Genomic DNA, 13,086 nt, shown 5'->3' on the forward strand with positions numbered 1-13,086 from the left:
ACATAATAATCTATTTCTAAACAAGTTCATTACTGTCATGATTTTTTTTTTATTTATTAAAAGGCAGGTTTGATTTGAGTGTAAATATAATACACTTATATAAATTTGAGATTATATTGTGTAAATTTTTAAATAAGTTTATATAAAATATTTAACTATTATTTGTAAGTGATGATAATATAAAACTCCAAGTAGTTGCAAAAATTATATATAATTTCAAAGATTCATGAATCTAATTTTTATTACTGTATAAACGAAACTCATTTTATCTAATAAACTTGAATAATATAATTTCAACTATAAATCTTATTATATAAAGTCTACAGATGGATGTAAAAGTCTAAATAATATAATTTCAACTATAAATCTTATTATATAAAGTTTTAGACTTTTGGTGTCATTCCAGCAATTTTACAAACAGCCACATTGGAGTTGAAATGTTTGAGCAAACCATCTGTTTTGTCTGACTTAAATATATATATATATATATATATAGCTTTTTTAATATAAATTAAATTTTAATCTTTTTGACTAGAGAATAACAAATGAATCTATGCATTTTAGGGCTTGGGTCAGACTTAGGAGGAAGTACATCCTGTTACGGGTGTATGCTTCCTCTCTCTCACAAGTTGGTGGGACCCAAGTTGTGGGTCCCACCAACTTGTGAGAGAGAGAGGAAGCATAGCTTGGGTCCCACCAACTTGTAAGAGAGAGGAAGCATACACCCATAACAGGGTGTATTTTCTCCAGACTAAGAAGATTAAAACTAAAATATCCAAATCATCAGGTTACAACTGACAGATTGGCCATAACCATCACACTTACCAAATTATCCAAAACATCGAAATTACAACTAAAATCAGTGGCAAGGCATTTTCTCGCTTTTAAGATCAATAACCAGCAGGTCTATAAGAAAAGTGAAATACTACAACCCACATTGCGATTCATGCTGAGTACATGATTTACCTAACATATATGTAGATTGAAGAAGAAGAAGAAACTTAAATGGGGCTGGCAGTTTGAGTTTTCCAAATATATATTAATGAAAACACAGATGTGACAAGAAGGTTAAACAAAAAAATCAATACATTCAACAGATCCCCTTGATCAATATTCCCAATCACTAAATATACACTTTGCTGCCCTGACTTGACCTAATCCAACTTCCATTTTGTAGTAGTAAGATGCCCAAAAAGAAAGCACCAAAAGTTGTTTCATGCGGCGTTGTGCTTTTCCTTTCACATTCATGAGAAACAATCAAAACTGTCGTCAATGCCTCCTCATGTTTATGCAGTCCCTGAACTAGCCCCCAAACCCCATTATATATGCTACCTGAACCGTTAGCCTTTTGGAATCATAATCGTTGACTAAAGTACATGTTCATTAAATATCTTGAAGGATTGAAGCCGCTCAAAATCACTGCAAAGAAAAAGAATTAAATTCAGATGCAATAGAAATAGAATCCAAAACAAAAACACAATCAGGAGTCACAATCAACACTTACAAATAGGAGAAAGGACAATGACAGCACCAATGGGATATAGGAAGAAAGTGGTCCTCTCCAGAAAAGGCAATACTGCAAAAGAAAATATATCACACCTCAATTTAAACACGTGATTTAGTCTCCATGTGTAAAACTAAAAAGCCAAATCCAGGCAAACAAGTTGATAAGACATGTTTCAGCCACAAGAAATTCAAATTAGTGTGCGTTTGGAATGCACGTTGAACGTGCCCACAGCACTATTCACATACTTAAAAATTATTTCGCCACAGTATTTTCAGTTTTCAGCAATAAGCGATATCCAAACAGACCCTTAATTAATTTTGTTTACATAATGAAATAAAGAATCCACTAAAACATGCCATGGAACCACATTGGTTTAAAAATCATTCCAAAAGCATAAATTCCAAATATCCATAGAAAATGAAGTGGAATCAGGAACAATATTCAAGGAAGATGCAACACTTGCCATCTTTACCATAGAAAAAAAAAAATTTAGCCTAACCGCCACTCTACATTTTTCATGCATTGAATGACAAATTTTGATTGCACTGTTTGGAAATTGATCAAATTTGATCATCTTAGTAAAGACACAAGACTGTTTTTGTACTCAATTCCAATACAATTTCACTATGTTCAAATAAGCAATGGATCAAACACTGGGATCTGTTCATAGTGATGATACCTATTACATGAAGCACCATCTGGAACCAGATATTCCTTGTTTACTCCCCCACCCCTGCACGGGGCCTAGTTCCCTTTCTCCCCAAAAGAAAATGGAAGAAAACCAAAAAAAAAAAAAAAAAAAAAAAAAAAAAAAAAAAGAACAGAGAAAAAGGATTGAAAGCGAAAAAGCAAGAACAAAAGATTTAGCTTACCATCATAACCTAAAAAGTTGAGATAATGGTAGTAGGAACCAGCCACCATGTAAAGCAGGTTTGATAGCAATATAGGAATGAAGCCATGGGCAACCAAAAGAGGTGACAGAAAGTAATGTATCACTGCCACAAAACTGAGAGATCAGTAAGAGCCATTAACCAAGTTTGAAACTAAAGAACAAGACACATATTTAAGAAGCAATTACCATAAAGCAAAACAAACATTGGGAAGAAAGAGTTGCAATGAACATCAAAAGCGTACAGCCTACAACCAAAAAATTCAGCACAAAGCAATTAATTAGATTTTAAAGTACATAATGAAGGCAGAAATGAATGCAAAATTATGTGCCAAAATTTTTTTTTTTGAAATAGAGAAACTTTAATATTGAAAAAACAATTAATTCAATATTATCAAAACATAAAAACAATGAACAAGTGTATATTTTTCAGAAAAAAAAAACTGATTATTTATTTTCAGGATAAACTTGGTTGAACCGAAATTAGAATTAAACTTGTAATGAATCACAAGGCAAAAGTCTCCCAACTTGCCATTCAACCCGTTGCTCAACCACATGACTGTTGGGAGCCTCTTCACGAAGGTAAGAATTAGTCAGGAACCTGCATGGACATTGAGATGCATTTGTCATTACAATACTGCACAACATCATTTCTATCTTCAAGACACTAGAAGCACTATAGTAAGGTACCAAAAGCAATCATTTTAAAATATATGTCAGCCCCATTTTCCTACCTAATTGTAATATTACTTGATAAATTATTTTAAAGATTAAATATTTTTAAAAAATATTTTAAAGATCAAATATTACCCCCCAAAAAATCATATTTCTCTAAATGAGTAATTATATTATTATAGGTGAAAAAAGAATTATTCCTGCCAATTATTTAATTTATGAAGACCTGGATTCAACATAGATTTCAGAACATATCATAGCAATTTCATCACAATCATTACTTCTCATGCATAACTTTTTTCTTTTTTTCTTTTTTTGATAAGTAAGAAGAGAATATTATTAATAAAAGAAAAGCAAAAGAAATACAAAGAGTTCACGGTAGTGAACAAAGGAAAAAGGAACAAAAAGACAAAAGTAACCCCTAAACTATTCTAATAGATGAAAGAAAATCAAAAAGGGTAGAACAATCCGTGAAACCCCAACATCGAGACCAATCAAAGAGGGTCCGATGACAAAGCTCTAATAACTGAACCACAGTTTTCTCCTCATCCTCAAAAGACCGCTGATTCCGTTCAGTCCACATTAAACAGTCTGGAACCAAATCCCAAATATCAGAGCTATGCTTCCCATGCCAATGATACCAACTAAATAATAAGTCCATAACTGAACTTGGCATGACCCAATCAATCCCAAACAACTGAAACATATACATTCACAAAGAATGAGTTATCGGGCAAAAAAGTAATAGGTGATCCACAGATTCCGCATTGCAACAACACAAGCAACAACGATTCACCAAAGGGCGACCGCGAAGCATAAGATTATCCAAAGTAAGAATCTGACCATGGGCTGCTGTCCACATGAAAAAAGCCACCCTTTTAGGAACCTTAACTTTCCAAATTCCTTTCCAAGGGAAAGTGGAAAGAGCTGCATTTCTAATCTTATGATAAAAAGACCGAGTATCAAACTTTCCAATGCTATTAAGATCCCAACAAAGCCTGTCACTCCCTCCACCCCTAGGAATTCGGGTTTGGATGAAATGAAGAAGGGAAAGGGAAGCCGCCAACTCCCAATCATTGAATTCCCTATGAAATCTTAAGCTCCACACTCTGTCATTATCACCCACTGGAGGGCTTAATACCTCAGAACTACAAGCCTCTTATTAGCTGAGCACAAAAATAAATGAGGATAAAGAATTTTAAGAGGAACATCCCCAGTCCACTTATCATGCCAAAAAAGAATGCGAGAACCATCCCCCACCACAAAAAAGAAATGCTTAGCGAAAATGTCCCACCCTTCACTAATACTCCGCCATAACCCACAACCATGAGCCCTAGAACAAGCTCTAGTGCACCAACCCCCTTTTCCCTCCTCATATCTCATGGCAATGACCCTCCGCCACAGAAGCGAGGTTTCATGGCCGTACCTCCAAAGCCATTTCCCTAATAGGGCCTAATTAAAAGGTGCCAATTTTCGAATACCTAAACCACCCAACTCACGCGGTAAACACACCTTTTCCCAAGCCACCAATGGATATTTGAAACTCTCAACTGATGAACCCCACAAGAAGTTCCTTTGAATGCATTCCAATTTTGTCGCCACAACTTTAGGGATAGTAAAAAGGGAAAGATAATAAGTCGGCAGGCTTGAGAGGGTACTCTTCAGCAAGGTGAGTCTACCACCCTTTGACAAATAAAGCCACTTCCACAATCATTATTTCTCATGCATAACTATTTCGTCACAATCATTACTTCTCATTCATAACTATTTCGTCACAATCATTACTGCACAACTATTTATCTTGTTGTCTTACCCTAACAAACTATTAGTCCATAGTTATTGCTTGAACCAGATGCTGTTCAGACTCTCAAATAACCAGACACCTCAACCTGGCTTACATCAATAGCCAGGCAACCATAGCCTCTGCAGTTAAAGCAGAGGACTGACTGTCAGTGCATGTCATTCAAGGGACCTGAATGAGCCCAACAGCGCACAGTCCACATCCCATACAATCCTGTGCAATTGGGGAAAATATCAACCCAATGGTTATACCAACCTTGTAACAATTAGGCAGCATAGACCATCTAAATAAAATATGTACATGAATCAATTTGGCTAGAATTAGCAAAAGTCTGCATAAGATCAAAAGAAACAAATATCAAAATTGGGAAGTACTAAAACTCTCAGAGCCTGGGTAGAGTGGATCTTTGATCTCAATCAGTAATGTAAGCTCCAGTTACGCATCTTCCATGACAACATATCGAGTAATGTAAAAGCAAATCTGAGTGATTCACACCATTGGTGCCCAAGCAATTTCAAAATTCAATTTTTTTTTTTTTTAATAAGGGACTCAACTTTCAAAATTGGCTATATATAATCCACTAATAATTCTCATGATTTTTAAGAGAAAAAGAGATGAATGTTGATAAAATATCACCACAAACAGACTAGTCTCAGCAAATTTAGAAGAACGAGATAAAAACATTGCAATATAACATGCTTTATAAAGCTAATAACAGCTAGGAACAGTAAGCACCTCCACAAATATCGGCATCACAAATTCACAATTAAGAGATAAGACACAAGACAAGAATCAAATATTATTTAGTAGGAAGTGCTCTTACCAACAACATGTAGCCAGAACTACTCCAGTTACTAAAAAATGGAAAAGCAATACTGAGATAACAACATAAACAGCATGTGCAGCACTATGGTCATACCTGAAATAAAGAAAGATAACAAGACTAGAATCAGCACAGTTTGTAGAACTTATGATGCAGAAATTGATTGAGCAATCTAGGAGTAATATCTTACACATATAAATAAGATTAAATCTCTTATTTTGTGATGCCAATACTGAGTAATTATATTATATCAGAATGGTGTTGACTTGTTTTGAAACTTCTACAGGTCTGAATATTAATTTGGGTAAGAATGAGGTGGTCCCGATAGGCAATGTGGATAATTGGCGGAATTATCTGATATTCTTGGTTGTAAAATTGGGAGATTACCAATGACTTATCTTGGGATGCCTTTAGGAGCTTCTTTTAAGGCAAAATCGGTGTGCAATTCTATTTTCGAGAAAGTGGAATCTATTGTAGACTAAAGGGTGGCCATTAAAGAGTAAGATTTCGAGTTTACCATTTTATTATCTCTCTTTAGTTACTATTCCTATTAGTGTGGTTAAAAGGTTGGAGAGGTTGCAGAGAATATTTTTAGGGTGCCTCGAATGAGAGGTTTAAGTTCTCTTTGGTGGCATGAGATATATTTTGTTCTCCTGTTGCTACATGTGGTTTGGGGATTCAGAGGACAGGGAGTTTTAATCAAGCCCTATTGGGAAAGTGGTTATGACAGAAAGGGAATGAGGTAAGACATTTATGGAAACAGGTTTATTGCTACGAAATATGGAAAGGAATAGGGTGGTTGGACTTTGAGTTTAGGTAGGGGACCTCTTGGGTGTATCCTTGGAGAAGTTTTGAGGCAGGATGGGGCACTTTGCAACAATACGTATTGTTTGAGGTGGGGGATGGCATTCGTGTAAAGTTCTGGCATGATGCATGGAATGGGAGTCATTCTCTAAAAGAGTTGTGCCCTGGCCCATATGCTTGCTCACTTGATTGGAATGCCTCAGTCCATTCAGTCATTGATAGCCCAATAGGAGGGGAAGGTTGTGTTTGGAGAGTGAGATTTCAAAGAGGATTTCATGTTAGGGAGTTGAGAGTCAGTCAATTCTTTCATGGATCTTCTACACTCCAATATGCCTATGTGGAAGGGTGTGATGAGACAATATGGATATTGAAAGGGAGTGGTGGTTTTAAAGTTGGCTCTAATCATGAGGCTATCCAAGGTGCACCAGCTAATTCTTTTCCCTAGAAGAGTGTTTTGTGTGTAAAGGCCCCTAAGAAGGTCTCACTCTTTGTTTGGACAGCAGACTAGGGGACTTGTGACAATCTTATCAAGCAAGGATTTACCTTAGTTGAATGGTGTTGCATGTGCTAGTACAATGGAGAGACAATAAACCATTTGTTGATTCATTGTGATATAGCCTATGACTTATGAAGCCTGGTATTTAGAACTTTTGGGGTCCAACAAGGGTTACCAATGAGGATGGCTGGCCTTTCGTTTGGGAGGATGAATCAGTTTGGGACGCACTCATCATACATTTGAAACTTTGTCCCTTTATGTTGATGTTGATATAGTAGGAGTGAAATAAGATAACCATACTTCTGAGGATAACAGATCAAAGAATCAGTTGGCATCATTGCTTGGTCTCATGTATGGGGTCTTACAAATACAAAAACCATTCTATATTTGGCAAAATCACTTATGGCCTGTTTGGAAGTTTAGAGAGGGAGGAGGGTAGAGGAGAGTAGAGTAGTGAGGAAGAGAGTAGAGGGGAATGGTTATCCTCCACCTTGTTTGGATGTTTTTAAAATTAGTATGGGAGAAGGGAGTAATTAGCCCTTCCTCTTGTTTGGATGTTTTAAAAATTAGAATAGAAAGGAGAGGAAATGATTTAAATAGATAAATTTACCCCTATTTGAAAATCTTTTTTTTATCTAATTAATAAAGCAAAATCTTTTTTTTCTTTTTTTATCTGTTCTTTCGCTGTTTGGATGCCAAGAAAATGCCATCCCATAAGAAAAAAATTTTATTGTTATGAGTGCTCTTTAACTTGCATACAGATACCAATAGTTTCTTTACTGACCAGTAACAAATATCTGCAAAACTCTTCATAATGGACTTAGACAAAATCCTTTCTCATCACCACCATGAAGGGCATAGAATTCTAAGAAAATTTTAGGATATTAAAGCTCCAGAAACAATAAACTCTGCGTCAGAAGTCTCTCATTCAATAACATTACAAGGCTCTAGATGTCAAGAATGGAAACCTCCTTATTGGAAACGCACAAGTTTGCAAAACAATAGAGACATTAAAATTATTATTTTATCAGATCAGTCACAACAAGGTGTATGTGCATGTGCATAACGAAGCTCCGCTTTGATTTTTGTAAGATTTCACTTATTTTTTACTATCTCTGTTTTCTCAGCAGCCAAACGGTGATATAATTGTGCTCTATATGTAAATCTTACTCTGTTCAAAGTAGGTGATCTGATGAGCATTGGATGAGCATATTGTCCTTGTAATCATTGTTTTTCCTTTCCCCTGTTCTATATACGTTAAAACAGGGTATCCTTAGCTTGTATACTGTTTGATATTATTAATACAATACCTATCTTTTATCTCCAAAAAAAAAAAAGTAGGTGATCTGATTGGTTTGTTTTTGTTCAAAGTAGGTGATATTCATTTCCGTCAACTTCAGATGGATGAGATTTTTTTTTTTCTTGGCTTTATCTGTTTTCTCAGCAACCAAACGGGGGATAGGTGTACTAGATTTGTGAATTTTACTCTGTTCAATTGGATTGTTTTGTTTCCTATTCTTGGATTCTGAAAATTGATCAATTTTGTTTTGTTTATATCTTCAATCATGAAGCAGCATGTTGATCAATTAAAAATAATATACAACGACCTGGTGCTGTGTTTGATTGCTGAGAATATGCTTTGAAGAGTTTTCAAAGTCAAATAATTGATCATTTGTTTGGTTACTGAGGAAAATAATTTTTTAGTTAGTAGTTATTGAGGAAAATATTAAGGAAAAGAAAAGAAAAGGACCTATGTTAATTTTTTGGTTTGTAATTTTGTTAATTTAGAAAGGGTAAATTAGGGAATTCATTTGGTCAATAATTCATCTATTCTATTCTCCCTCCAAATCTCTCCAATTTGGGGGAATTAAAAATGAGGGGTTAGAGGTAGTTGAAACCCCTCCCCCTCCTTCCTTAAAAAACTTTCAAACAAAGTAATTGAATCACTCTCCCTCCCTTTACTCTACTCTCCCTCCTTTTTTAAACTTCCAAACAGGCCATTAAGTTTTGTGCATAATTTTTTTGTAATTCTTTTAGGTTATGGGGTGCTCATCATCCTGAGCATGAAGTAACCTTTCTATTAATAAAATTTTATTAATTATCCAAAAAAATAAATCTTGAGACTTGGGTTAAAAAAAAACTACATTGAAAGTGCCATATTGACTCTTTGCGCATATGAATATTATAGGGTCACAAATTTTCATACATTTTGTGTGTGTGTGGCTTTTGTTCTTGTTTTTTTGGGTTGGGGGGATACTTAGGTGGTAATTCTCCGGTTTACTTGTCTGCACTGTATCAATGGCCCGTTTATTGAGACTAGTTGTGTGTCAAATCTCTACATTTGGTCTTCTGTAGTTTCTATTAAAAAAAAATTCCTAGTCCTATTAAATAAGGAGTGCCCACTGCTAAATGTAAAGCAACTTAATCTATCAATTTTTTCAAAGAACAACAAAGAGAAATTTGCGGCAGCATTGGAGGTCCTTTGTGGGTGTACTGCCCTCTTTCTTAAAGTGTGAGTGTTTACACCTTATCCCCCCCCCCCCCCCCCCCCCCCCCCCTTTTTTTATTTTTCTCTTTCAGTTGACAAATTATAGACAAACTATTACCCCAATAATCTCCAACTCAGAACAGATTGACCCTAGGCATGCTTATAAAAAAGTGTAAAAATATTACTTGGCTACAAGGGCCAAGAGTTGTTTTCCTTATTCTTCCTAAAATCAGAAAAGCAAGATCTGAAATATGCTTTTGCAGTTAACCAAAGCAGTTCACACTACATCAAGCTTACTAAAAAGCCTTGGTTTCATTCAAAACCCATTGGTACCAAATACTTGACCATTTTAATTCAAACCACAACCATTAAATCCCAATAAAATGCTGAAATCTACACATTCTTGCATCAGATTGTAATATGAACATCTTTCCTACGTTTATAGATCTCAATCAGCTAAACAAATGAGTAACTCAGTTTCCAAAAGTGATATTTCTGTCACTACTTAGTTGCACAAAAATACTAGCCAGAGAAAGCAAGTAGCTGGAAACTTACGCAGCACAATAAGCCAATGTTGCAACTGTCAACAGAAAGCTGCAGATCACAACAAAAGCAGGATCATCACGTGCCCATTGATTCTTAGTTTCTGGGATCAAAAGCAGAGGTAAACTTCTCAGTTGTATCAAAATTATAAGAAATAAAGCATACTACCACATGCCCAGAGTTTACAGTCACTGTAATTAAGAAAGTACAAAAATGCCAACCAGTAGACAATTTTACAAATGCATTTACTCTCTCCTATATATTTGATAACTAAACGATTTTCTCCATTATATATTTTAAGATAATATAAAAGCCCTAACCGCTTAAGAGACACAACTGACTTGAAGCAACTAAAAACCAAAAAGAGAAGTAAATAACAAAAAAGGTTTAGTTTGAACTTCAAAATTCTTTATTATTAAACCAGGTATCTGATTTTCCTCACTTTCAAATCATTGAAATATATTGTTGACAATTGCAAACTGTTAGTGCATTTGAACATTCTGTTAATTAGAAAACAACCAATCTAGATAAACACAAGTATAGTCAGTTAGATGATTATAGTAGCCAGATACCACAATCTAACTCTACAGCACTGAAAGATTCATCAACACAAACCAGATGACAGCTAGTAAATGACTATTCCATGGAGAGTGGACTTACGCTTGTGATACTTGGTGTGCTGATAGCTACATCCATTGTAAAGTTCAACATGCAAAATACACAGTTAATAAAAAGTTGTTCATTAATAAACACAAAACATCTGATCCACAGCATTTAAAAAAAAAAAAAAAAAATCCTCTTGCATGAAAAGGGTAACTGCTATTAATAGTAAGAATAGTATTGATAGAAAAGGTGAAAAATACTGCGGAGCCTAAGCGCAGATACTTACACAACTTTTGGTGAGGTGCATAGGTGAAGCATTTGCCAAAAGGTATATTCAATATCCATTTGTTGCCACTAAATCAAGCAACCAAAAGCAAAAATAAATTGATGAGAAAATCAAACAAGTTTAATTAAATAGATGAGTGATCAAGTGCAAGTATCAAATGAGTTCAAACACAATGCCTTTGCCCTGAAGAAGAAGAAGAAGAAGAAGAAATGTTTTCATAACCAACAGTTCAGCAATGTTCTCAAAGAATCAAGTTGAAAATGAAACAAGTCTAGCAAGGAAACCTGACAACAAACGGACACAAAAGTGTCTCAGGACTGGGAGCATCTTATTTGTGTTGGTATACATGTAAATCATTATTATAGAGTTAAAAATGTGGGAATTCTCTTATCTTATGCTTTTTGTTGGGTATTATTAAAAGAGCATCCATATTATGTCTATTATGGGCCTAATCTATTTTAATTACTATTGGATAAATAATGATAGAGATGTGTTTTATTGATTCAAATAAATTAGATTGGATTAGGATCAATTAGATTAGTTTGGAATAGGATGAATTATGATTAGTTTTATTGATAGATTATAGGAAGCTAGTATTCATCTTTTATCTAATTGGAAGTCATGATTTTATAGGTTACAAATTGTTAGCTAATCTAACTTGGAGGACTATGGACTCCCTCAAAGTAGTCCACTTTTGGTTCCCTCAAAGCAACCAAGCAAACAATGTCACAATATTCACAATAGAATAAAGCAATTCACTGTATCCTAGAGGTAAATAGTTAACATTTCCATCACTAAAACCTGGATTTGAACTTCTTCTATATTTAACCATTTCAGATTTACTTCTATGTAAATCATGCATCCTTCTAAAAAGAGCATTGTTCTTCTAAAAATGCCGTGACTCTCATCATGTGTTGTTTCCTAGGGTCTTGTCCCGGCGCTCTGATTGGCAGCACGCCAAAAAAACCCTAAGATCTACAAAAGCATCAAGAATCTGCACACATTTTTCATTTTCTCAGACTGTAGATTTGCGCTACCAGTGCACGCATTTTCCGCTACCCAAAACAGACTAGGGTAAACATTACATACAAATTGAACTTATCTGGTGTAAAAACATAAAGAAATAAAACAGTTCACGAGTTATTGAATCGCATGAATCATGATGTTTGAACTTTCTAACATGACAAAAAGGAAAATGCGATAGCAAGACAATTATTGAATCACATGAATCATGTCGTTCACATAATGTTTCTATGTTGATAATACAAATAACTGACTTTAAGTAATCATATGCAAAAAGATAGTTCAGCTTGAGCTTTAGTATCCGAAACCTTGAACCGAATAAAAGAAAAAAAATTCAAAGCTCATAGATAGAAACACAGCGTTTTGCTAAGCAGTCAAAAAAATCAAAAGCACATTCACAAAGAATTAGATCAAACGCCAATGATAGTTAGAGAGTGTGTGTAGTATTCGTGGATCGAGTTCACGAACGTGGATATTTCAATCAATTCTGTGATAATTGGAAATTCGATTGGCGTGGAAATCAGATCCGAAAAGAGAATGAAAATTTGAGAGAGAGAGGGAGAGAGACCTTGACAATTCGACGGAGGTACTGAGGGAACATGGGGTTAGCTCGAGATGAAGAGGACTGCGAGCGCCCTTTCGAGACTGTGGGCAACATCTCCTTTTGATTCTTTTTCGTCTGCTTCTTCTTCTTCTTCTTTGATCGAAGAAGATCTGTGAAATTTCCACAGATTTCTCTCTCTTTCTGTGTGTTGAGTTCGGATGATGAGGAAGGAAACGTAAAAACGATGACGACCTATGAGCAAGTAAAGTTTGTGCCTAAATTTTTTTAATCATATAGATGGATTTTCGGTTGGAATTGGACTTCGGCTAGGCCCAAGTTTTGGATGATTATTTGCGAAATTACCTTTAGAATAAAAAATAAAGTTTTTTTTTGACAAACAAAAATATCTAAACCTCTTCGAGTATTTAACTATTCCCTCATGTATATGCAGTCTCCCGTCCTATATGAATTAGTTTATTACAGGAAAAAATCCTATGAGGTGGCCCCAAGATGCTAGCAAGAGGTTTTGAATTCAGGATCTCATGAATATCATGAGATCTTAGGAACTATGAAGCCATTCAATCCGCACTATTTGTCATAAGTT

At 35.0% G+C, this 13,086-nt stretch overlaps 1 protein-coding gene across 1 annotated transcript; it reads right to left on the minus strand.

Moving 5' to 3' along the window:
- Nucleotides 1-1,018: 1,018 nt before the first annotated feature.
- Nucleotides 1,019-12,754, minus strand: LOC115969194 (protein unc-50 homolog). Its single transcript, XM_031088783.1, has 10 exons — nt 12,507-12,754; nt 10,916-10,983; nt 10,687-10,712; nt 10,039-10,129; nt 5,696-5,791; nt 2,929-2,997; nt 2,586-2,644; nt 2,380-2,502; nt 1,505-1,576; nt 1,019-1,419 (listed from the first exon to the last, which is right to left on the minus strand). The coding sequence occupies exons 1-10, from the start codon at nt 12,594-12,596 to the stop codon at nt 1,355-1,357; spliced, it is 759 nt and encodes a 252-aa protein (XP_030944643.1). The 5' UTR covers nt 12,597-12,754; the 3' UTR covers nt 1,019-1,354.
- Between the last annotated feature and the right edge of the window lie 332 nt (nt 12,755-13,086).

This window comes from Quercus lobata, chromosome 11 (genome assembly GCF_001633185.2).
Source record: "Quercus lobata isolate SW786 chromosome 11, ValleyOak3.0 Primary Assembly, whole genome shotgun sequence".
Lineage (NCBI taxonomy): Eukaryota > Viridiplantae > Streptophyta > Magnoliopsida > Fagales > Fagaceae > Quercus > Quercus lobata.

Excerpts from the sequence above, each read along its gene's own strand:
- LOC115969194 (XM_031088783.1), bottom strand. The coding sequence starts at position 12,596 with ATGTTGCCCACAGTCTCGAAAGGGCGCTCGCAGTCCTCTTCATCTCGA. Across the intron at positions 5,792-10,038 it reads ACATTGGCTTATTGTGCTGC|GTATGACCATAGTGCTGCAC; the intron begins GTAAGTTTCCAG and ends TCTTTATTTCAG. Across the intron at positions 1,420-1,504 it reads CATTGTCCTTTCTCCTATTT|TGATTTTGAGCGGCTTCAAT; the intron begins GTAAGTGTTGAT and ends TTTTCTTTGCAG.